The sequence below is a fragment of the Pyxicephalus adspersus genome, chromosome 6 (assembly GCF_032062135.1).
Source record: "Pyxicephalus adspersus chromosome 6, UCB_Pads_2.0, whole genome shotgun sequence".
NCBI lineage: Eukaryota > Metazoa > Chordata > Amphibia > Anura > Pyxicephalidae > Pyxicephalus > Pyxicephalus adspersus.
In genome coordinates, this window is record NC_092863.1 from 42,524,192 (window position 1) to 42,551,195 (window position 27,004).

The 27,004-nt window shown below is 36.4% G+C and overlaps 1 protein-coding gene and 1 long non-coding RNA gene across 3 annotated transcripts in view; one reads left to right on the forward strand and one right to left on the reverse strand.

Moving 5' to 3' along the window:
- The window catches only part of MN1 (MN1 proto-oncogene, transcriptional regulator), a 48,571-nt gene extending 25,033 nt beyond the window's left edge, over window positions 1–23,538 (reverse strand). Inside the window, exon 1 of one of the 2 annotated variants that reach the window (XR_011921402.1) lies at window positions 19,804–23,538. Coding sequence is in view for 1 of the 2 variants with exons in the window: in XM_072415451.1 (XP_072271552.1) it covers window positions 19,804–23,242 (3,439 nt within the window). In the remaining variant the exon portion in view is untranslated. The remainder of the gene's footprint in view (window positions 1–19,803) is intronic. The other variant, XM_072415451.1, reaches the window with a different exon arrangement.
- A 122-nt stretch (window positions 23,539–23,660) lies between these two features.
- The window catches only part of LOC140333642 (uncharacterized), a 16,280-nt gene continuing 12,936 nt past the window's right edge, over window positions 23,661–27,004 (forward strand). The window contains exons 1-2 of the long non-coding RNA XR_011921403.1: window positions 23,661–23,799; window positions 24,871–25,165. This is a non-coding gene — a long non-coding RNA (uncharacterized lncRNA). The remainder of the gene's footprint in view (window positions 23,800–24,870; window positions 25,166–27,004) is intronic.

A 27,004-nucleotide genomic window follows, 5' to 3' on the forward strand; every position in this document is an offset into this window, starting at 1 on the left:
CTAATCCCAGCATACATGGCCAGTTTAAAAACTCTGCTTTAGGACTGGATACGTTGTCTGTTTATTAATTCAATGTATAAAAATTATAGGGGCTTTACCAAATTTCAGCTTGGCTGTTGCATTCAGATTACAAGTGTCAGCTGAAGAGTAGCTGATGCTTTTAGTTATAAAACAACCAAAGTCAATCTACTGTCTGTATACAACTGCAGAGATTACATGTTCATTTAAATGCTATATTTATATAAGCCTAACACATGTCCAAATGTGCAGTGAAAGCAAATGTCTGACTATCTCTCCGTTCCATGTTTACTCTCAGACAAAGACATGTTATACATATGCATAAATGCAAATATACGGCGAAAGCATGATCTCTGCTGCAACAATGTCCATATGTTGCGCTGTCCATTGTGAGGAGAAGTCTGGCAAATGGTGAAGAAATAATAGCAATTACTGCTGTTGCTTTGGAAAAACAAAGCAAAAATTCCCCCTGCTTTCCCTGCTTCTAATTTTTAATAGGATGGGGGTTAACCTTGGTTCAACTGCAGGGAACAGCTAAGCAGAAACAAAGAACAGAGGAGAAGATGGGAGAGAGAAAAGGGGTATGAGGGAAAAAAACAAGGGGAGGGAGGGAGATGAAAAAGAGAAAGAGAAAAAAAATGCAGGGAGAAAGAAAGAAACAAGTTGTGTTGTATTAGCAGGACTGGGTAAAGTTTGCAATGCATTTCTGCTTCTTACATTTCCTTTAAGACAACCCAGTGCTGGTGTTTTGCATATGGAAAGCTGCTGCTGGGTAATTCGTTTGCTCTTTATGTTTTTATGGTTCTCCATTGGTGGGATCCTAATATCCTGCCCCTGACTCCCCTGCCATTAAATCTCATTCCCAACTCCTAACATCTATAATAGGACAATAAGGAAATACCCAACCCAGGAAAAACAAGGAAACTTCTTTCTAGCCAAGGTAGGTAAAAGAGCCCGAAAATACATGGGTGGGAATGTCTCCTCCAGGGCCTCAAAGAGCTCCATGAAGCTGATCAGCAACTCAACCTGCCCAGATGTATCTAAAACTAATAATATTTTGGTGGAATTTTCTTGTCTCATAACAATCATAAGTGGGAAAGACCAGATAGATAACACATAAGGTTTTAAACAACTACATGAACAATAGTGAGCTTATGGCAAACGCAAATGCTCATTCACACCCCTAAGGTATCAGTAAATTGCCCATTCCCTTCCTGCCCTGTAAGATGTAGCCTTTATCTCTTTGGAACGCTTTGCTACAATAAATCCTCATAAAATCAAACTGGTAGCTATGTCAGAACGTTGATTTCAGATGGGAGCTCAGACTTCACACAGCTCTTAACTGTCTCATGGAAGTATAAACCAACATTATGAAAATGGGAGACCTGGACTACTCCTGTTGTTATATGGAAAGAGCCTAAATATTTTCTGGAGTTCCGCTTTAGAAAGTTGGTTTTTACTAGCTTTTTTATCAACTATTGAAGGACATCTCCTATATTATAATTGAAATAAGCTGACTGGTATGATTAAAATAAATCAAATATTCATATCTACAACATCCAGTCTTGCTCCTGTGCTTCTGCCGAATGTGCCTACATGAAGATATTACATTTCTTTTTGCTTGTAATATTTAAAATGCAAATCAAGTGATGAAGCTAGTGTCTGTAGCTAAGGAGAAAGAGCAGATGACGCCGTTGGCTGTGTGTGAGAATCACACCTGTAGCTCGCTGATTAGCTGCAATTGCCTAGCAGTGGCCCAGTCTCATTAGGTCTTTGGCTAAAATCCATGGGCAAAAAGCTCTGAAAAGGTCACGGATAAAGATTCCTTGGCTATTTTTATAGAATGTGGTCATGGTACTGACTTGATCTCATCTGAGAGATGAATGTTCTCTTGGCTCGGAGGTGTGATAGAATATTAAATAAAAATGGAAACAAGTTATCTTACAGAAAAATGTTTATATTAAAAATGAAGACTTGGATGTGTTCAACACAAGTGAAATTTGCTAAATATAATATATAAAACTGCAAATTAATTCATTAAAAACTAGGATAAAAATGGGAAACTAAACTAATCAATAAAACTCCAATCGTAGTTCAGAAAACAATCCTTTCTTGTGCAAAAAACACAGGGGCTGATTCACTCATTCAAGCATCTTTATGTGAAGCCTTCCCTGTAAATAAATAAATACATTTTTTAAATTATTCACTTTTTTCATAAACACACTGTGTGAATCGTTGGAAAGTTGTGTAACATTAATTTAAAACAAATGCTAGCATAACAAGCCTATCAGTTTGGACATCCAGGGAAAAGTGGCGCATTACTTTGAAGAAACAACCCCATCATGCTGGACAACCCTAGGAGCTGGAAGGCAATGACAATTACACACAATTAATTACCTCTTTATCTACCTCATGTGACTGGTGATTGCCCCTTTAGACTTAGGCTAGGTACACACTTGCAAAAATTATAGTTAGAAAACGAACGACTAACGATTATGCACGGTTATTTTGAACGATCGTATTGTGCACAAATCTGTACATGTTGTAACAATACGATCGTTCAAATATAATCCACCAATAGTGTACACACGCTGGATACAATCTTTTGAACGATGCAGGAAGGTAGTCCTTCGTTTCCAACAATAATTATTTCAAGTGTGTATGTAGCGTTGTACACTGCATTCTTGGAAGAGGCAAAATTTTCCACACCCCCCGCATTCATAACAATACATCCCTTCTGAAAGTTACCTTAATACCTTGATTTTTTTTCTATGTCCTTTTTAATGTCTGAAACTTCTCTTTTCAGACTCATCATTATTTTTCTAATCTGAATCTGACCAATCCAACGGATTGTGTCCAATGGAGATGATCCATTGTCATTACAAGGCCAATCAAGGGCATTTAAGTCTTTGCACTGTATTTTCTAATAAAAAATGATAAGAATAAACCAGCAGTGAGAAAAATGACTCCTGGTAATAGATCAAATTTAAAAAATTGGCAAGTAAACCAATAGTGAGAATGAACAGAGAACTGCAATATCAATTTTCAGCTTGTTTTATCCAATACAAAAAGCTTAAGAACTAATAAAATATACAAAAAGCTGTATGCAATATATTTACTTTACTATGGTTCAACCAGAATTTTTATCCCTGAAAAAACATGGACATTTCAAATGTTTTTCACAACAGAATATGACATTTATTTTTAAAAGTGGTGCTGAAGTTCACTGTTGCCACTGGGAACATTAACATTAAATGTCACATTCCCAAACAACATCTCACTGTAGCCAATCTAAGCTTCGGGGCCCATTTGCCCAACTAGCAGCCTACTTTAAACGTCCAACTGCTAACAGTGTAATGTATCTATATTAAAGTTAAAAGAAAATACTATGCAAGTCTCAGGACAACTATATTACTATGTATCAAAAATGTAAGAATATTTTCAATTTTTCCACCTCACTAGCCAATTAGGAAACATCCGAATTCTAAAATAACAAATATTTAAAAGTGTTTTTTTAATTTACAAAGTATCCTCTTGGACAATGTACACAAGGCTGCTTTACACCACCTCGGCTTGTGTTAACTTTTATTTCTGGTTTAGGGTCTATTTGTTTCACTGAGTTCTCATTGAACAAGTAGAAATTCACCCTATATCCCAATAAATCCTGGTAATTCCCATGCACGTGCACAGTATAGATTTAATTGATCTTTAATCAACTTCTCATTGAGAGTAGCACAAAAAGTATCCACCAACAGGTGAATGGAGCTCAGAGTAATTGCACCCCAGCTCCTCTAGGACATAAAACCCCATTACCTTCAACAACTGCTCACAAGGTACTTCAAAGCACAGCGACAACAAGTGTCTGTTAAGCATCCATAGCACACTGGCTTTTTACAACTTCTGAAGATATCAATATCAAGAACAGTGTTTTAAGCCTAGTGGTATTACTAGTAAGTCAAAATCCACTTACAATATCTGCAGTTGCTTTATTTGAGATGGTACAACCATTGCATTACAGTAATACAAAATGTAATTAACAGATCAAATAAACACTGCAGAATTTACACCTTAGCACAGTATAATAATTTGTACGAAAGATGCTCCCTATGTGACCCTTGTCACATCTTAGTTTATAGAAGTCAGTGAGATAACAGGAAATCTAGCTTATGCTTCTTGTATTATATTGCCTGGGGGTCATCTGTGTTTCTTTGACAGAGCAGGTGCTCACCAGAGGCAACTTTAGAGCTGAAACACGAGACCTGTTTTTACAACTGAGACAAAATACAAAAGTTTTACAAGAAGTAGTAAACTTACAGTCTGTTTAAATAATTGGCAGTCTCTGTGTCTATAAATAAGATTGCTAATAAAATCCATTATGTGGTATTATAAGGAGGAAAATAGAAACTACATTATATGCATTGATGTATTTTTCAAGGAAGGGACTTTTTTGTAGAACTGTATAGATTTATGCAGAAACAATTTCTTATCTTGTCCTGAATACTAGGTTAGACTCGCTAGGACTGGACTATTTATCTTTAAAAGCCCCCTTCTAAAGAATGTATGGATTAGAAAAAATATGAACCAAAAATATATCAAACCCTAAACATGAGCTTAGCTTATCTCTGTTGCTTCTTACAAGTTCCTGGTAAAGTCCATGAAACTTATTAGAACGTCCATGGCGGTTCCACTGGTAAAATAATACGGGGTACAATATCAGCTGATATTCAGTGACCATTCCTACATCACAAACCAGTACATATCATGAATATAGCCTTATGTATCACCTAGCTTTGGGCTGTTATTTTATATGAATAAAAAAATGCAAAGATGTATCTAAAGTAGAAACACCTAGTAAAAGTCAAATACAATTTTTTTTTTTTCAAAACAAAGTCAATAGACTGATCTTGGGCTAATTCTAGTAAAAACATCCTTTCATTGTTAGGCTAATCATTTGCAGGTTTATCTCAGCGTTTATTCTCTATGTTAAATAAGCTTGAACAGGAAATACCAGTTCTACCGAGACAGAAAAGAGTAGGGGATTCCACCAATGATAGTTTGTATACTTTACAGAGTTATTAAACCTATATATGAGCATCTTGTTTCAGTATTGATATATTTCTAATACACCTGTATACATTCTAAGTTAGAAATTAGGAATACAGTATGGGGTAGGTAAAGCAGATCACTGAAATTTCTAGAGGCATGCAATACGTCTTAACACTTATTTGGTCATAACAACAAATGGCCAGTTCAAAAGAATTAGATACATTACACAGATGTACAGTGAACTCCTCCAGCCCCTTCTCATCAGGAAAAATCTGTACATTATTTATTCTTAGCTATCAGTGCTGTTGGGAAAAAGCTATGTCACCCTGGTAAAAATGACATCTGTTCATATTTTCCTGCACATCCAATAAGTTTTCCATTGATTTTTATAAAATAATCATCAGCTTTGAAAGTTTTTAGGGTCATCCTTGTTATGCTGCCAAACCAATTTCCCAATATCTTTGTAATTGTTGCAGCATGTATAATCAACTTAAAACAATGACTGCAATTTATAAAAACGCCAAACTGCTTATATGAAACCTCAAAAATGTATATATGTACTATATTAGCCTAAGGCCCTGTAAAATAAGCAACGGACTAGGCCTGTCTTGGACTTTTATGTGAGTGAGGAATGTAACCACTTGTGACTGGCAAACAAGTAGTTAGATCTCCTAGTAGCATGAGGTTAAAATGCCTGTGTATTCCTATTGCCTGGCCAATATGCTTGCTAATCAACTGGCCTCAATACATTGTGAAGCTGGAGCGTGTCAAAAAAATCAAAGTACACACAAAGCCCTTATCTGCATACTCCTATTGGACCCACAGTACTGAAAATAGGGGTTAACTATAACAACAGAACCAAATAATAAGTGGACAATGGTAGTTTTTCTCAGGAAAGTTTTCTTTTAATTATACAACTGATTCATCTAGTTGCAAGTAAATGTAACATAGAAAAGAAAAACAAATGAAAAGTCCTTCTTTCTCAATAGTCTACCAACTTCAGTCCCTAAGAATTACCAACAGGTCAGGTTTCCAAAATTTTCATCAAGGGTAATTAACTAGGGGAATTCAAAATAATCTACCGGTATATAAACTGTGAAGAAATCAGGAAAATGGGAACTGGACCAATTTGGCAAAAATTTCTGTAGATCATAGACCTTCACAAGTCCTCCTCTGTCCATGGCAAAGTATTGTTAAGAATTCAGAAGTAAGCTTTCTGCTGACATTAGTGGATCAAAAGTGACTTATGTAGACAGCCATTTAATTCAGTCAGTTTAAGCCTGAAAGAAAGAGTTGGTTGGCAGCTGTCAACAAGATTGCATCCTGATAGATGACCCCGATTCCTTCATTGTGGCTACATTTCAACTGGCAAAAGACGGCACATTGCTACTTCATACTACACTCATATAGGGTAGAAACAGAAAGATATAGCTATACTGCAACAACACAAAAATACAGGTATCCCACGAGATTTTTGGTATGAATTATTGCACCTCCATATAAATAAATATATATATATATATATATATATATATATATATTTGAATGACTATGTGGTAAATAAATGCAAAATGTTTGTTCATGACAGTGCTAGATAAAATACACCTATTGGTATTGCTAGATGTGCTTTGCAGACTCAACTATTAAAAAGGGCAAACAGATACATTATATAAATATATTATTATTATATACTAATAAAGCAACCAATCAGGAATCATATTTTCTTAGTTTGTACTAAACTAAAAAGAGACAAAATAAATGTCACAAAATGTGAAATCTTATTGGTTGCTTCACTCCCCTCCTATTCAGTGCTCTTTACACTGCTTTATCAAATGATACCTAATTATGCCTAAATTAATGCAATATTATCTATCAAATGATACCAATAACTCTACCAAATAAATTATAATTATTTTAAGGATTATTATACTGCATGTTGCAACAAGTGCCTCATAAGTTTTTAACACCTAATTTACAAACCTTTTCACTGGGTAAATAAATAGCTGTTGAATATTAAGAGAAAAGATGTAAAATTCATGGTCAGTGCTCCTATCATATTTTAGGAGCATGGTTGGATATTAGAATAAATTAAAAAAAAATTAACACTAAAAAATTAAAGTTATCTTTAATATTGAACTCCAAATGGAAATAATACAATTTGGATATGATTTCAGTACAAATTATAGTAAATGTAAATTTAAAGGAAAAAATCATTGTATCAGTTGCCTGTACAGTGGGGTGCAAACTGGAAAAGGAAGAGTAAAACAGGCTCAGTAATACATGTCACTCTAATACTGGAAATCTACTGACAGGATGAGGGAGGAAGAACGGTAAAATAACAAGTCATCGGTGTGCTAAAATTCCTTCATTATGAGTGGGGAGTGGGGTTCTACAACAAGTTGTATTTTTTTATTGCACTGGAGGTGCGGAGGTGCATGACCTGGCTATGCTTGTAGCTATAGGTTCCTTTTTTATGTTTGCTGCCCGTTTTGTTTAAAAGGCTATATGAAGATCTCATTAATGTAAAACTGTCTGAATGCAACTTTCTTTACAAAATCATAATGCACCGCAACACTAGAGTCATGAGTATAGCCCTACAACAAATGTGTGTGTGTTTATATATATATATATATATATATATATATATATACACACACATATATATATATATATATATATATTATTATTATTATTATTATTATTAAACAGGATTTATATAGCGCCAACATATTACGCAGCGCTGTACATTAAATAGGGATTGCAAATGACAGACTAATACAGACAGTGATACAGGAGGAGAGGACCCTGCCCCGAAGAGCTTACAATCTAGTATATATACACACACACAAAATGCAGCTTAGATATAAAGACAAAGATCACCCGCTCTCACTATTCACTTTTCACATTCTCCTGCAGTGATGAGGATATTAAATAGAGAAAATTAACATTAGAAAAAAAATCTGCAAGTAAATGAAAACTGCAATATTTACAAAGTGATCCTAGGTAAAAATGTAATAACACTTTAATGTTCAACTTTAACAAATCAAACCCTTTGTGCTTACAATGTTTAGTATGCCAGGAACTATGTTTTTCAAATAAGTAATGTCTGTCAATAGAAGTGATGCATTAAACAACTTTTTGTGCTGTCATTTTCATCCAACAATAGTGACAATAGTGATTACTAAATTACAAGGTTGCACAGGTATGATGACTAATAGGTTCAAATGCCAACATCATATGTTTTAGGAGCGAGAGGCCACTAGCATGTGGTCAAAAAAAAAAAGGTATTTAAATAGTACAACAATACATATGATTTTTGCTATAATCAAAAGTTAATTTGGTTTAAAAAATTCAGAAATATTCAATTTATAGTAACTGTTGGTAACATACATTTAAAAAAAAAACTTTTTTTGTACTATAAAGCAACAAAAAAAATATCAAAAAATTAGAATCAACAGGAATAACATTTATGTTCAATATCAGTGCCTAATTATTTGTATTTTTATAATAGGCACTAACAAAAGATCCATTCTTAATCTTCTATAAATCACTAAGTTTGTAGTTTATTCATAATATATGTATAAGTGAAACCTATACTCCATTTGGAATTTCAATGTGATCAGGGTAGATGAAAATGTTAGGCGTGTTAATTTTTACTAAACTGTTACATATAAAATCATGTTTTAGAACTTTAGAAGAGCAACAATCTCCAGTTGTGCTTGTATTTCTGCCAACATACCTTCAAACACATACTTTCAACATGAAACTTTTGTCCAATGGATGATTTATACAGCCCAAGAACTGTTAAAAGTCTTCAAGTGTTCTATGTGTGAATTGAAATAAAGTATGGTGGATTTTCAGTAAATGTTTATTTTTGTTGCAGTGAACCAACTAAGGAAACTATTCTAATCCTATGATGTACAGATGGACAAATAAAAATCAGAAAAATAAGTAAACTAATTTGGGTATTAATAGACTAATGTGAGGAGCTGTCATTAGACCAGGGCCAACAGATGTACCTAATCCTATATAACTGGTCATACAAAACATTTTTTAGATTTACCAATAGCTGTAAAGCAATAAAAAGGCATATGAACAAAATGCATTGCATTTAAATTTTTTTTAATAAATCTAAAAGAGAAATGTATAATCACATGGCCAGCTTAGTCTGAAATACCTATATGTGCCGTCTCATACCAACAATAAGAACAATGAAAAATGTCAGGAAAGTTACGTCTGAATTTGATTGGTTTCTATTGGAATCGTAAAGCTACTTTGATGTGCAGCTAGCAGCAAAAAAACAATCCAAGTGTTATGATTGATGTCTGTCTGGCAGAATTTGTAATGTTTGGCATCTGCAAAAATCTGCCAGATTATTCGCAGACCAGATGTCAATACCGGCAATATTATAGAGATACATCAGAAAATCACACAAGGTACCTGAAACAATCTGAGTCACTAGCTTTTAGTTTTTACACCTACAATGACGGAGTTTGTTTTCTTTTATTTGATGGGGGGTGTTATAGCATGTGGTTAGATATTGCATGAAGTATGTACGTGTATCATATAACACTGCTACTTGAACATACCCCTAACTGTCCCTAATTTGAGGAGACCGTTCCTATTTCAGAACGAAGGCTCTCTGTACCTTCTCAATTGTTCCTCTTTTTGGTGGATATATACACCTCTATAAAAATGTATTATGTAACAATTAAAAAGTTTTATTTTACACAACCTTTCTTCCAGTCTCTGCATCATTATTCAACATTCTACATTGGGAGGCTAATAATGGAAAGATAGTGGTACAATTGTTGGCTTATCTAATCATTTATCCATACTAATAATTTTATTTTTTTATAGTCTGTTCAGTAAGAACATGGCAGGGGTGATATTTACCTACAATCCCTTGAGCTAAAAGACTTCCCTCCTTCCTATCTCCCAAAATTAGACAGTATTCCTGAGGTCTATCAAGTCCGTAAAATACTGGTAACCTCCGTCTCTTACAGCTACACTTCACACACAGAATTCTGAGAAGTAATACATCTTTTAACTGTTTTCTCCAACAAGAAGAGCCCAAGACATATGTAAAGGTGATGAAATTCCATCATGTTATACATTCACACATGATTCAATAAGGTGTGAGCTAAAAACGTGTCAACAATTTCAACTCTTGGTGAGACATAATTAACTAATAATCCTATATGTTCTGTATTTATCAGCAGAGTTTTTTGCATAAATTAGATGCATAATTTTGCATTTTCAATTTTAATTTGAGTATATTTCCACATAACTTTAGCAAATCTATCACAGACAGATGCAAGTGACTGTACAGCATAATACTGGAAAAAAAAGTTTTGTTTGTTATAAAGCTAACAAAGCACAGGTTTGCATATTGAAAAATAAAACATTTGGGAAATATATTAGTACTTTGTTGATATTTAAATAAAATCTCCATTTAACAATAGTTCTCAAGCCTAATTATATAATTTAATTATATTTGTTGTTATTATACACTTTTGCACTTTTGTGTAGATAGAACTGTGGGCAGAGGTTCATATTGTATATGGACACCTAAAAGGAGTCACGACTGTCGTTACGGCAGAAAGGGGAGGAGCTTACTGAAGTCTTTGCAACGGTTACCCAATCACATCACTGAAAGTGTGTGGTCAGCCATATATTATAGAAATGCATGTGGCTGTAGATTTATTCCCTAGTCCTGGAAGCTATTGACTCAACTCAATGTTCATTCATATTTATTAAAGCAGAACTAAACCTAAAAACATTGTGAGCAGGAAGGTTCTGGAAGAGGACTGGGTAAGGATGCGAGGATACGCAAGTGTAGTTACATAATTGTGAAAAGAAAGGTAAGTTTGTTTTATTGAAGAAGTAACAGTAAAAGTCTAAAGAAACATGTCTGCTCATTTTTTTTTTACTTTTAGATTTAATTCTACTGTTTTCTATCTTATTTTAGCAATATGAAAAAAGAGAAGCTTAAGTTTAATAATTCACTGTGCCTTTAATAAAAACTTTGGTACTCTTAAGGCTCTGATTACAACAATTGCCATTTTTATATGTTTCAGGGTAGGTCTTGTATGTGGAATTGAAAATATAGTGTATTTTAGCAAGCCCATGCATACTGGTACTTGTTAAAGTATTCAGGTTGTCACAGCAAACCCTATTTATTGTACAGGGCTGCGTAATCTGATGGTACATTAAAAAAAAAGAATAATAATAATATTGGATATTGGAAAGTAACAAGACTGAATGTTTAATGCTGCTCCATACTTTATTTTCATAATATGAATATAATATAATATGTATGTGCATAATATCCACTGGAAGTTGCCCAGGGCAATTACTTGTTTCCCTTAACAACTACTGAGAAGATACACCAAGGGGACTTTGCTTGTTGAAAAGCAACACTAAGACACAACCACTACATAGCACTGACTTATAAGCAGAATTTAATTTCAGACATACACCCCCCCCCCCCCCCCTATTTACTTTAATGATTTTTCTTGTTATGACCCCAGATGTTTGTGGTTGTTCTGTTGCCAAAAACCTGCAGGAAAAAAGCAAAAGTCCATTGACACCAGTGCCATATCCAGCATTCCAATCCATTCCTGGACCCCTCTAAAATGTGTAGAAATCCTAAAACAGCACATTTACACCACGGTACCCCAACTGCTGCAGAATGACAGTGCTATCACACACATCCATAAGTTTGTACTGCAATACATGAGAATGCACGGATCATTTGTATTACTATGCACCATACAAAGATAGGAATGTCAAAACCTTTTCTATAAGCAAAGGGATATGCAGACAAAAATAGCTAAAGTTATGTCCAACAGGTTTCAGTGCACTGGTACAATGCAGATTGCGGCTGTTTAACACACAACAGTGCACAAACAAGGCCATCCAAAAACCCTTTAAAAACTGAAGTGTGACCGGATCCTTAGTGTATCATTTGAACAACTAAATGGAATTATTCATTTTATTATATGCTTGCCTTCCATGAACATGGTGACATTTGTTACCAAAATGAAATGAGACGCTATCTGCTGCCAGGAAGGGACCTACAAAACCTAAATCACAACATGTGCTACTTTTTATATATCTGAACAAGAATACAAGCTATACTGACTTATTTCAGACTCATAATTCAAACTTTGCTTGATGATAATCTGAAATAATCTGAACCTTGGGCAAAGTGCAATGATCTAAAATAAGAGTTTGGGTATCCTTTTTATAATTCACTATATTGGAATATGTCTGCCTGGAACAAAAACCTCCTAAAATCATGTTTAGTTATTTTTTTATATAGTCATTGTATGTGTAATATATACATATATATATATATATATATATATATATATATAGAGAGAGAGAGAGAGAGAGAGAGAGAGAGAGAGAGGAAATAATTATATAACGGTGAAATCTCAATCTTATATCATATCAAGTGATATCTATCTATAAACACTCACATCCTTAAAAAAGATGTAGGTTGCCAGTTTATTTTTTCCTGAAAATGCTAATTGTCTGGCTTTTACACTGATCTAATTGCTGGCAAACTTTTACAGGCACCGCCCCAGAAAAAATATGCAACAGCAAGAGTTAGACTGCAGCTGGGACACTTGGCATACATACGTGTAAAAGTAAGTAATGCAAATGATTGAAGCCACTGGATCAGCATGCTAGCACAGCAACAAGAAATTCCAGAAGGAGCAGTCAGCATTGGAAGCCTGTAATCTCTTTCCATGGATAACTCTATAATAGTCTAAATTCTATTCAAAAAAGGATTTGTGCAGGGAATAGTGGCCACTCACCATCCATCTGATCAGCACCCATTCAACCAGCCATTTATCCGTAACTATATGAACCACAACTGACTGTAAAATCTGATCAGAAATATAATGAAAGTTCTTTGCACTGTTTTACCCAATGGTGAAGCTGCACCTCAAGGCAACCAATCAGATTGCAACATTCATCCTGTTGTTTCGGGTAAAACCTGACTGTGGGCATTGGGCCCATTGTATATCCAGTCTAGCTCCCATAAATCACATCCATTGTTACAGAGCCAGTAAAACTGTTTGGAATTATTGCCGCGGCATTACATAGAAAGACTTATGTTTCTATTACCTAAGAGTGAGCTACACAAACCTACATACATTATTTTTAGCACTTCGGCAAGATGGAAATATTTAGCAGCGCTTTAACTTCAGGTCAGAATTTACTTGTGTACACAGTTATTATAATGGCAAATCCGCAGAGTTCATTTGAATAAGGAAATAACGCTGACAGGTTATTACTATGAAAAGGTCGGCACTGTAGTAAAAACAATTCTCAGTCAATGTGCTAGCTTTTTATGCGAGTTTTAAAGAGATTAAAATGTCTTCTGAATATATTATGGCAGTATATAAATAAAAGGAATTAAGTCAGCAGGGAAAAAATGGGTTAAACATTAACACAAAACTATTATTCCAAGAAAAGCACAAACATAATAACTCTTTGAAAAGTAAGCATTCAGCAATCTTACATTTGTCAAAATGTAGTTCAACATCCCGGACTAATTACCTCTTCATACAAACACTCTCTGAGGCTATTTACACTATTGATTGGAATAGAGTAGATAATGGGTGCCTTCCAGTACATTATAGTCTATGCTACAGGAAACCAATATAGGCTATAGGGAAGGCTGGGAAATTGATGATTCAAAAATAAATGGTACTCACATACGAAGGTCAAATTCTTTCTTGGAATCCCCTTTCTGCCATAACTCTCCGTTATTTGGAATTTATGGCATGGATATAAAGAACATGATTGAAAGGACAATCAGTGGGGTGTATGTATCAACTCAAATTTGTTGTGGACTTTTTTATGTCTAATAAATTCACTGTATTTTTAATTCATGTATTCGTTTTTTGCTGCTAATAATGGGTTAGAATCTCATTAAATGGTCTCATTTTAATAATACATCAAAGGTGTGATTTCACAACTTTCTATATATTTACTAAAATGCTGTCCAGGGGCTCTACAGCCTAATACAATCTGAATTCACTCTGTCAAACTAATCAGGGTCAGGGCAAATCCTATATGGAGTTATTTTCTGAATGTGCTACAGCGGGGTTCATGATTTATATCTATCTATATATATATATATATATATATATATATATATATATATATACACACCACTATAGGTGAATGCTAATTCATTGGTTTGGTATAAAGGCTTTTTTCTTTTTACGGAAGATGTAATACAACGTTATAAGTTAGTAAAATCTGCTTTCACCTTATTCACCTTTTTTTTTCTTTGCTAACAAAAAAATATATTTTGAAACATTTATTGCTGCTTTTAAATAAAGCATTATTTTATCATATATATATACATTATTGCAAGTACATATGAAAATGTTGAGTTCTTGAATTAGGGGGAAAAATAATGGAGATGGAAAGAAAAAGAGAGCAATAATAAGGAAGAAAAGCAGAGATATAGGTAGATAATGAGCGAGATAAAGAAAGAACTAGATGGCTAGAACATGTGTGAAAATAAATCTAATACCAAAAAGATGTCGATAATAAACAACATGTACTTTTACTAGAATATAATTTTAATAAATGTTGTTCTTCTATATTCAATAGTTATATATACATCCACCCCTGAACCTTGTGAAATCATTTTATTGTGCAATATAGTCCAGTCTAAATAACACCAAGCTATTTGTAAAAATGTTACTAGTGTAAAGTATACCTAAAAAAACATAAAGTAGACATAAGACATACTAGTAACTGAGAATTGTTTCCAATTTCATTTTTTTGTCTTAATTCCCATTACAAGGCTAATTTAATAGAGGAGTAATTTTCCTTCCAGACTGTTAACATGAAACATGCGATCAAATTCAGAAAAATGTATTCCATTAGCAAATCGGCCCCGTGTGTTTAGTTGCTTTATTTCTCTTTAACTATGACATCATGGCTGCATCTTAAAAGGTTAGTGGCTATTAAAGAAAAAAAGAAGAAAAAACCCTACTGTCATTTAAAGGAACATTTCTGACTGCTCTCCACCCCTTTTTTGACAGCTCATTATACAGCATTATGCAGCAAGCATAGCATCAGAATATTGAATTTTGACCTCTGCTTTAAATGACGTATAAGTGGGTGGAGAACTGAAAGAAGGCGAGAACATCAATTTCTGTGACCATTTGCTGATCTCCCATCACATTATATGTGCCACGTTGGAACTTTTGACATTTACAAGATCTGTTCAGTACCAGTGTTTTACCATTACTACGGATCATCTTTAGATGCCTTCCAAAGATTTATTATCACAAGAATGTTTTCCCAATAAAACAATAAATATTATGTAAAATCCCATTTAAAAAAATATATTATGATTGATATACCGCTGTTGTTTTAGTTCCAAATGTAATTTGCAGTATATTGTTACCACCTACAGCAACAGCACGTCACATACTTCAAGTTTTGGCACACCTCACTTAAATTCAATTGAATATGAGGCAAAATATCAAGGCAAATTGTTATCTCCTACTCATGCAGAAAAAAAAGGATCAAAAGCCATGTCAAAATGATATAATCAAATATGTGACTACTTTCCATCCATCTGGTAGAGACTCTTGAGTCGACGCGTTAAATAATGATTATCGCATAGTCCAGCGGTATTACCAGGCTTAATGTGCAATAACATATAGTTTAACAAGCTAAACTACAAAATTCCATCCTCACATCAGTAGAATGTATTTCCATTCACTGCAAATACAAAGGTGTATAATAAGCAGCTGGCAGATAACAAGGGTTGAGCATTTAACATCTCCCTAACTTTGCCTCTTACATTTTTTACAGTATTGCGAGCACACTGAATGTCGGGAGGGTTGGTATAGGGTAAAGTCCTACCTATAAATTAACTTTTTGTAAATTTGGCATATTCGAATTTTGCTATGTGAGGCCATACTGTGTCTGGTTCAACTGTGTGAACCTATAAAAAATAGTCCATAAACATAATAAAATATTTATTTATTTTTAGAATAAATATTTTTTTTTAATGGCATACACATTTGAATTTTATTTTTTACTCCAGAGAAAAACAAATATTTTTCTTAGTGTTCTGTTTATCATAAACATAATGTACATTATACATTAGGGCGTTAAAAAAAATATTAACAAATGGAATTATTTATTTAGAAATAGCAGAACTTTAAAAAATATATTTGAAAAAGTTTATGGGCGATCTTTAAAAGGTACAGGAGAATTTATTTCCTTTTTTTTTAATCTCCTCAAATAAAACAATATGTAAAAATGCTCAGCTACTCTAGCCTTGAAAGTCAATAAATAAAAAGCAATTTAAATTACATTTAACAGCATTTTGGCTAATGACTATAATTTGTCACAGAGTATGCCCTGCCGCTATTGAAATTTAGACATACTTTAATTGCCCATGGGGTAAGATGGCTAATTACGACAAAAAGTTTAGCCTTCACATACAGTATGACATAAAGATCAGTGCAGCTTCTTTGAAATGTTCACTGGGAGAATTATCTGTGTCTGCTCTTTATCAATGCAATCAGCTCATCTAAATCATTTATTAAAAGACATGAAGTCTATTGTATACAAATTCTTCATATGTGACTATTTTACATTTAAAAGAACTACAGCACCAGCTATTAGCTAGCTAATAAATAGAATACCATTCTCCTAATTTTCACAGATTATGTTGCAAAGATAACAGACAATTAAAAGCTATTGTATTGCAAAAAAAAAAAAAAAAGCACTTTAAATGTTTTGGAAGTTTAGAATAGGTAAAGCCAGGTCAGCTGGGTGGAAATGGTTTAAAACAAAGCTATAACAAATGTACAATCATGATTGGTAATTAAACGAATCACAGGTTTTTGCCAAATAAGAAATCGATAAAAAAAAGATTCAAAAATAAAGAAAAAAAATGTGATAGTACACATTCAGGGCAACTTGTATCCATTTACATCCAGCTCGATTAACACCTGTGTGGTTTTAGGTTACATGTTCCTGCAGAGCAAATGTCAAATGAAGGCATTTGCAGAGACCTTAGGAATTTTAAGGAAAGGAAGGAGAAAAAAAAACATAATGGACTTAACCCTTTCCTTACTAAAGTCCTCCCCCTCCCCTTCCCAAACACAGATTACCATGTTGCTCAGAACAAATATCGCTATGAAATATAGTTTACCCGACTTTGACTATTATCATATAAAGCGGATTAAAAAAAAAAAAAAGGGAAAGGAATGCTCCAGTAGGTAGACATTGGCATCACTTAGACACCGTTCCAAGCGTTAGTCTACTGATAACTGTTAGATTTTATGTGAATGCATTTATATAATTAAAAAAAAAATACAGATTTTACATGTTTTTCCCCCTTCTGTTTCCATTTCCAAACTCACTTCTGTTTCAGCAGGCAAAATTATTTCCCTTGAATTAAAACGTGTCACTGGAGAGCAAAGGTTATGCAGGGAGGTTAAATGCTTGTGGCCACTTATAATAAACAGAAAATGGGCTTTGAGAAAGAACAGGGAGCAATTGTTGTATATTGATTCACTTAACACACTGTATGACCAAAGTAGAAGACACCGATTGTTAATAAGAAATAATCAGAAAAAAAAATTTAAAAATCTCCCACATTAATTGAGCTTAAATGTTTCTGAAATTAAAACATAGGTATGTGTACCTATGGGGATAATAAAATATTTATAAACACTTTGTTTAAATTGGCACATGACGAATATGTGTGTGTAGTTTGATATATATATATATATATATATATATATATATATATATATATATATATATTCACATACACACCACACATATATATTTTAATAGAGTGTGTCTATAATTGTATTTAAATTAAAATTAGTATCTATCACAGAATGAAACTATATTTAATGTAATAAACTACCAGACTTGAAAGATACATGATTCTGTTAAGACCACACTAATGATCATATTCAGATTATCAGCAATGTAAGCTTCAAAAATAAGGAATGCACTGTTTTCATGATAATTAAATAACTAACAGAGTATATATATATATATATTTATTTATATTAGAACCAGTGAACACAATCCCATCTCCAATTCAAAAGAAGGGCCCCAAACACAGCAATTTCTTCTGTGGTTTGAGCATAGCATGGGGAATGCTGATGTGCTCTGGAGTCTGCTGTGCATGCTAAAGATTCATTCCTCAAATAGTGGCCCTCCTGAGCTGAGCATTAAACAGGGACAAAGAGGCAAACAGCGGGGGCTTCTATTCAAGCTCAAAAACTCAAAGCTGTAAAGCCAGCCAAAACCATGGCCATTAAATGATGCACGTTTAAACCATCCAAACTCTCTTTTTATTTCTCTTTAACCTATTCCCTAATATCTTAAGTCTTTTGATCCTGGAATAGTCTACTTCAGCAAATGTCAGACAAGAGTATTAAAAAAAAACAGCTATTTAGAAACCAAACTGTGATTCCCATAGTATTACAATATTGAATAGAGTGTTGCCTATTAAAAATAAGAAAGAGCAAAAGATTGGATTAAATGTGATGCTTTTCTTTCACCTTACGTTTGTAACAGGGGAATCAATCTAAAAATGACCAAGCATCAATCCACACACAAACCTAAACTGGATTTGAGAATGTGAAAGAAAAAAAAAGCAAAGACAATAAACTGAAGGATTTGTGAAAATAAAGTTATATTAGATTGCATTTCACATTTCAAAAACATACAAAATAGATTCATGCAAGAAATAAATACAATACAGAAAAGTTTTCTTTGTTGATGTTTTCAGAAACCTTGAATGATTTTAGAATAACAAAGCTATTCAACATGAATAAAACATTCAATAAAACATCCCATAGAATCCAGATAAGTATGATTGCATGCGTGTGTGTGTATTATATATATATATAATTATATATACATACATATACACAGACACACACACAATTTAGCTGTACAATTTACAATAGATTATTGCAGAATTAACAGAGAAAATAAACCACATGGCATCTCAGGTAATGAACCTAAAACTAACTGTGATCCCATAAACAGGCTGAAATATTGAACATATTATGTGAATGGAAGTGTGCAAATACACACAGCACAAACACATAGTATAAGCGGTGTCTTACTTTACACTGGTGAAACATGGTAACCCCTAATGATAATAAGGTAAAGGGTTATATATCTCTTCTAGGGTAAATTGAACTGTAAACATTGATTAGCCTCTGTCCTTGCCCTGCAGGCAGCTCCTATTAATTAACTGATAGCATTTTATCAGGACAATAATGGGAAAGCATACTTCCTCTTTTGTATGGGTAAAAATAGGGGATTGTAAATTAGCGTGCAAGCTTTCCACAAGAAGTGATACTTGGGAGATAAAACTTGGATGAAAAAATGTTTCTGGGCTTAAAGATCAATTAAAGTATTGCTTAATCGGGCTGCAAGAGAATGTTTTGAGCAATGATTTTTATTGTACATGCCAGCCTTAGCAAACACGAAATGAATTAAATAGGCTTTTAGGAATAATATATGACTTGATTTTTATTATATGCCGGTCAAATTGGAATTTAACAGAAGCTTTCCCTATGGATAAGAATAGAAAAGTGTTTGTTTGAACAGAAAAGGCATTCTTTAACAGGTGATACAAACTGTAACATCCCTAAAAGAAACATAGTATGTACAAAGTGTATAATTAAATGTATATACCTTCTTTGTTGGTTTGTTGGCTCTTTGATTTTTCCCAAGGTGTGATAGACTTGTCGTCCTCCTCTCCCTCCATCAATGATTTCTCATTAGGCAGGTACCAGGTAGAATTATGCTCTGCCATGAGAGAGTCAAGGTCTATCGTACTCATAGAGTTTTTGACATTGTCAGAGCAACAACTGTTCAATTCAGTGTCCACATTTTGAGCAGTACAGTCACTTTTTTTATTTTTCATCCCCAAAGGCTGGTCTTCAGAAATGCTGAACTGTTGTCTCTGAAGCTGTATCTGTGCTTGCAGTATCTCTAAAGGGTGGATCTCGTCCTGGGTTGATGTGCTAGTGGGAGTGCGGACCTGTTCCATCCCTGGGGTGCCAGGGTGGCCAGCCCCAGTACTGCTCAACCCATAACTGTCCGGGAGAGAGGTAGTGTTATTTAGTAAATTTAGACCCATTGGTTTTTGTCCATTAAGAAGTCCATGTTCACTCCGCTGAAGTTTTGGAGACCCTGTTACCAAAGGACAGTTATTGGGTTTGGATATGTTATTATCTGAACTAGAAGAAACTTCATCTTCATTACCATAGGTGGTGTTGACATCTTCAGAGAAGTCAACGTGAGGAGAGCTACTATCTGATTTAGTCACACTTTGAATCCCACTGTCCAAAGATGACATGAGGTCAGGTTGGTCACTCAGAAGTAGCTCATTACCTTTCCCCCAAGATGGAGAGGTCAGAGGCTTGTCATGAGGAGTCCCACCAGGTTCTGCTGGATTGCCAGTTTGGCCCTGCTGTCCTGGGCTCACAACTGCACCCCCACTGTCCGCAGAAAACTTATCAAAGTAGTTACCTGGACTTACATGTCCACTGTCTCTTTTTCTCCGGCCCCTCCCTCGGCCACCACCAGTCACCGGTTTGCCATCATTGCCAGGAGTGACTTCGATATTGTAGTTTGGGGAAAGGCTAGTTTCTCCTTGGGTGGGTTGGGATGGCCCACTTTGCCCTGTAGATTTACTGTTATTAGTTGTAGCACCAGGACCCTGATTGCCTTGAGAGGAGCCCCCAGAGAAATAGTCAGAAGCAGTGCTATTCCCACTGTTGCCATTCAACTCAGTCTCTGTTTGGCTCAATTTTCTCTTTCCCTCTGCTTGGCTTTTTTTATTAAATGTCACATTGAGGTTTGGGGCACCTAAGCTAGCAATCATATTCTGACAAGCTGTAGATAGGGCAGCTAAGCAACTTTGTCCAAACATGTTTTCCTTTGCATTGGACTTACTGAATGAACCAAGGGAAAGTGCCCCTAATTTGCTGGCTGTTGAGCGCTGGCTCGCTTGAAAATCAGACTGTGGGGGGTAGGAACTTGGGGATGAATTTACACCAGGTGGGTTATGAGGAGTTGTCTGTCTATTGGGTCCAACAAATGGGAATCCTGGCTGCTGGCCTATAGCTGGTGCTGCAAAGTCTGGAGCGCCCCTTCTGTCAGCAGGGGTACTGTTCATGCCCACCCCACCACCCGGTGATTGCATTTGGGAAAGGTTAGCCATGTTGTTTCCATATTGGGCATGCATACCTGGAGAATGTAAGGCAGGAACATGTCCTTCTCCTGGTATCCCCAATGGCTCCTGCATACCCATTCTGTTAACACCTGGCCTAAAAAGCATATTTGACCCATTTTGCTGTAAATTAATCTCATGGGATGTGGGATCTGTGGGGATATTTGACCCACCCATCCTTCTTTGCAAAATGTCCCCTGGTGGGTGAGGCCCAGGAAACCAAGCATTTTCCTGGCCTACATGTGGATTTTGAGGATCAAAGTTAGCAATCCTCCCCCCATCACGATCAAAGTTAGGCTGCGGAATACTCCCCACTTGACCTCCATGGACGATGCCACTTTGATTAACATCGCCATGATGGCCCAATTGCTGCAGATTAGCTTGTCTCATTCTTTGCTGTTGGTTTCTGGAAGCCATTTGTTTAATCATCATTGCAGCATTTTGTCTCTGTTGCATGGACTGGTGATCTGAGCCTGGGTGCTGTAGCGCTGGGCCAGGGGGGAAGCTGTCTGGCACTTGAGGGGGGTATTCACCTGGGAGACCAGGGTAGGTGGAGGGAGAAAGGTGACTGTCCATGCCAGCATTGTGAATGCTGTTGTTATTCCATGCAGCACAGTTATCAACCCCATGATTATTTGGAAAGTCAAACCTGGGCCTTTTGGAGACATTCATGTAAGGGGCATCAAAGTGTTGCAATCTTTGATTTGGAGGTTGCTGTGGAGGTCCCTGCTGCATATTGAACATTGACTCAGAATAGGGATGCATATTTCTATTCTCTAGTCTCTGAATAGGGTATTCAAACTGTGAATGCTGGTTCTGCATTACTGGTCCATTGTCTGGCAAGTTTGGGTTAGGGGTATTGCCTTCTGTTGGCTGCTGCCTGGTAATAGCCGGCGGGCATGAGTTTTGCCTGGCAATCAAACCCGTCTGTTGCTGCTGCTGCTGCAGAAGGGGGTGTCTGGCATTGACTGCAGGCTCCATACCCACAGGTATCTTCCGAGCACCTCCAAACCTTTCAAAGAATACCCCGTGCTGCTGCTGCGGGTGAACTTTAGACATGCCCACCATGCCGGGAGGTCTAGGCAAAACAGAAGCACCGGGAAAGGCGCCGCCGGGAACCTGCCGACCAGCACCATAATGACCCTCTGAGTCAGAAGGAGAAAACACAGGTACCTCAAAGTGTCCTGACGGACCGTCACTGGGATAATTGTATTCCAGAGGATCAACGCCTGCTTGATTGTGGATTCTTCTTTGTTCCATGTTGTGAGAATCCGAAGAAGTGGATGCAGGAAGCCCATGAAAGGAGGCAGCACGGTTGGGAGACTGGTCTAGGGGAAGGCAAGGAGCGGGGACAGCATGGTTGGAGGCGGTGGAGTTGGGGTGCTGGAACTCAGGTAGATTACCTGACCTCTGCTGTCCAAAGCCCTCACCGGATTGGCTCTCGGGGATCTGTTCGTAGCCTTCGCCAAAGCCTTGCTGGTTGCCCATGTTATTATTGTAAGCCATCAGGCGACCCCCGTGCAGGCAGGAGGCTGTGGCCTCGGGCCCAGCAAAGTTGGCAGGGAAATGGGGGTGATGCTGGTGAGGATGGCTGTGATGGTGAGGCTGCTGGTTATTGAAGAAGCCATGGACCGGCTGCATCCCAGCAGAATGGAGCTCGGAGTGGCCCCTGCCATGGTATCCATAGGGCTCTCCGTTGATGTTGAGGTTCATGGCCATCATAGAAGGTTCGCTCAGAGCTGCCATGGCAGGATCCACAGCCCCGGACGTACCCCCGGAGTGGAAGGCGGCAGTGTTTTTGAAGTGAGCGCTCATGTTCATCCCGGGGAAGTTTCTCTCTGCTTGGCCGCTGGTTCTGCTATTGATCTGTGGCTCAAACTGCTCCAGCCCGAACATAATTCCCAGCAGATCAATAGGACATGGCGGAGCACGGCTGGCGGAGGAGGAGCGCACACTTCATGCAGCGATCAGAGCCCCGGACAGCTCACATGGTGCACCGGGCCCCGCACACCAACACACCGGGCACACCGCTCCTGGACAGCCGTCACTGCGATACGTAGCTCCGGCCGATGCCAACTCTCAGCACCCGCATGGTGCCATGTGCCGATGTCCTGCTTGTGGTGCGGCGAGCCCCCGGCCGTGGTGTATGTGTGGTGAATGTGTGGTGAATGTGTCTCCCCTCTGCTGCGATCAGCCAGCCCCGCACAGCAGCAACAAGTTTTGCATTTCAGCAATCCACGGCTCGCACTCTGTGCTGGCCAATGGCAGCGCGCGGAGGGGGCAGGGGGCGGGGCCAGCTCTTAAGGTGGTCCGGCTCTATTCCAGCGCTACCGCACCTCCACCGATGTGCCATTCCTTTCCATCATCACAGCTGCCTATAGACACCGAGACTTCGCCAGCACACCGGCACAGCCCGTATCCTTTACCGGAGCCTCAATTACTGACTATTCCGAGTAATGATTCCTATACTATTTATATAACTCTCCTTATTCATTGTACTGTGCTACGTATTATGTTGGTGCTTTATGATAGAATTCTTTAATCCTTTAGTAAATCAGCCCAATAAATTCTTCACTGGGTACAATTCATCTTATTATTATTATTATTATTATTAAACAGGATTTATATAGCGCCAACATACTTAATGACAGACACAGGAGGAGGAGAGGACCCTGCCCCAAAGAGCTTACAATCTAGGAATGATCTGTGATGTCATGGCCTGGCTCTCATCGCCTATGCCAGGTACTCAAACTTTTGGCAGATCACCTAAGAGGGTGGTGACACTTTCTGCCATTCAATTCTATAAGATTAAGGATGGTCGCACACATGAGTCGCAATTAATCGCTAATAGTCGTTGCAATTTGTGCGATCAGGTGCATGTGACCACAATCATAAAATGACATGCGACTGATCCTTGCATACAGGTGTGGCGCACACACACAGATTCTTAGTAATAGTGTGATCATGTTGCTACAAATCGCATGATTAATGGCTGATGGTCACATGGTGCTACAAATGTGTGCGACAAAAACACCTAAAATCTGCGATTTCAATAAAACATTTGCACGATTAATAATTGCTTCCAGTTTAGGATTGTTTTTTTGTTTAATCATTTATTGTGATTTAATATCTGAATTTTCCAAATTCTCTCCAATAAAGCCCACTTTGCAAATGGCGATCTTGTAATAAGAAATGCAAGTCAATCAGATTTTGCAGGAGAACCCTTTAGGAAAGGCAGATTGAAATCAATATTTCCATGAAAGTTTTATTTGGGATGTCTGTTTAATACATGCTGAATCCTCAGTATAAATATTGTGGCCAGGGATGTCTTTGTGGTTTTTGCTCTTTGCCCTGCACTGTATAGGAGAAGTTGTCTGGAGGGGACAAGGACAGCTCTCCCCAGAAAATAATAAAGAAAGGAGAAATAAATAGAAATATTTCCAGCCTTGGCATGTGTAAATGAAAGGAGGAGGAAGCCAATTTGTATATTGCAGTAGATTTTAAAAGGATTTTTTTTTCTGCAGGATCTGGATGCTGTGCTGTGATTAAATATTGATTTTGTGTAATTAGTTTTCATGTGAACTATCCTCCTTGCTGATGGCTAAGAGATTTCAGAAGTAGAAAAGAAATGGATTTGGACATGGAAATTATTACTTTGTGAAGTGACAGGGGAATGGGGACCTGCGATGCCTCGCCGTGGTTTATGGGATGGATAAAATTGGAGCGTTAACGTACAACGCACGTCCGTAACTGGAGCTGACGTCATAAAAGCACCTTCGTTCTCCAAATACAAGCCGCTTATTGGTTCGCTCATACCAGGTGATTTGTTTCCTTTATCATTGAAACTTTCTACTTTTGCACAAAATGAGCTCTATTTATAAAGCAGTGAATCTGACATTCACTACAAAATTCCCTGTTGGGATCGATTACTGCTATTAAAACACTTGGAGCTGGAAGATTCTGCACCAGAGAATGTTTCAGTGAACATCAGATTCACTGCTTTATAAATAAACCCTTTGTGGTATACCTGTATTAATGCCTTTTCTTTTTTTGATGTTGGTGAATGATATTTTTATAAACTTGTTTTTCACCAACATAAAAAGGCAGATCTATGTTTAATTAGCAGTAGCCCAAATCCAGAAAGGGTTGTATCTCATTATATTAAACAATGATTTTTTTTTTTAGTTCAAAGTCAGTTCAAGAGGAGTGATTTTTTTTATAAGACTGTATGTATGTATGTGTACCTAGGCTGGGTGTAGTGTGAATCATCCAAACAGCCACACTGCCCCCTACTGCCACAAGTAGGAAGTTTGACCTGGGAAATAAAACAAAAATCCACCAGGCAATTGATTTGCACTGTTCATTTTAAAGTTACTTTTAATGCCTGATTTTAAAAACGTAAAAATCGTCTGCGTCACCCAACGCAACCGACAAATTTGTTATATTTCTGTGGTTGATGAAGCTTTTTGCACAGTATGGCATTTAAAAGAAAGACATTTGGCTTTGCTGTATTCTGGGGACACGCAGTCCTTATGAATATTCCAGCAGTGTTTAGACCTTGTGGCCCTGCTAGCTAGGAATTACCTTCACCATCACATCTAATAGCATTTCCATAATATTACATTCATTTGCATAGGTATAAAATAACCGGGCAGCACGATATACATCACATAATCCTTTACTAAATCTGAATTTCAACTCATTTTGTGTAGCTGCATTGTTCTCTCCTGCTGGATTTATTCCAGTATGTAAATGATTATTTTATGGCATGTACATTGAAATCTCACATCAGAAGTTAACATGTAAAATATAGGAGAGGCTAAATCAGTAATCAGCCTTGAATTATTCAGCCTGATATTAGATTATTCATATTGCAGGCTTTGCAAAAAAAAAACAATGCTAATCCAGGGGTATAATTTTTATGGGTTGCACACTAACATATCCTTGTGCTGGGAATTATACACCTATTAATTCACTACAAGACTATAACTATACATAAAATATATTATCTTGTAGAGGAGTATATATATATATTTATACCGGTATATATATAAATATATATATATATATATATACACACACTCTAATACAGTGATATGGATTAGTAACCCTTGTAAAGGTTAAGTAAAATGAAAAAGAAAATAAAAATCACACATGCAATCATTTTTTTTGTTTGTATTTAGGAAGCATGGGGTCATTTTATAATCTTTTACCAATTAGCAAATTATATAGAGTTTCTACTGTTTGCAACAAAAACTGAGAAGCAGATCAGACAGGTTCTCTTTGCTGAATGGAAAGGCATGCTGGCAGTGAATACCTTTCCTACTGTGTAATGACCATGTATGCTTTACATTGAATGCGCAGCTGCCATCTATCAGTTACATCTTCCTGGGGAAGCTGCGTCCTCTACACCCGGCTGGTGACAGCAATGCCATGATATTGTAGTATAGGTGATAATATAGGGGGTCCTGGGGACCTGTGATCATAGGAAATGCAGGGTTTTCTGGTATACAATTGAATAAATAGGCATATAATTAGCTGCTGAATAATAATAAGCCATGCTATAAATAAACTCCTTTGTATATATATATATTTATATTTAAATATATATATATATATATACATATATATATATATATATATACATATATATATATA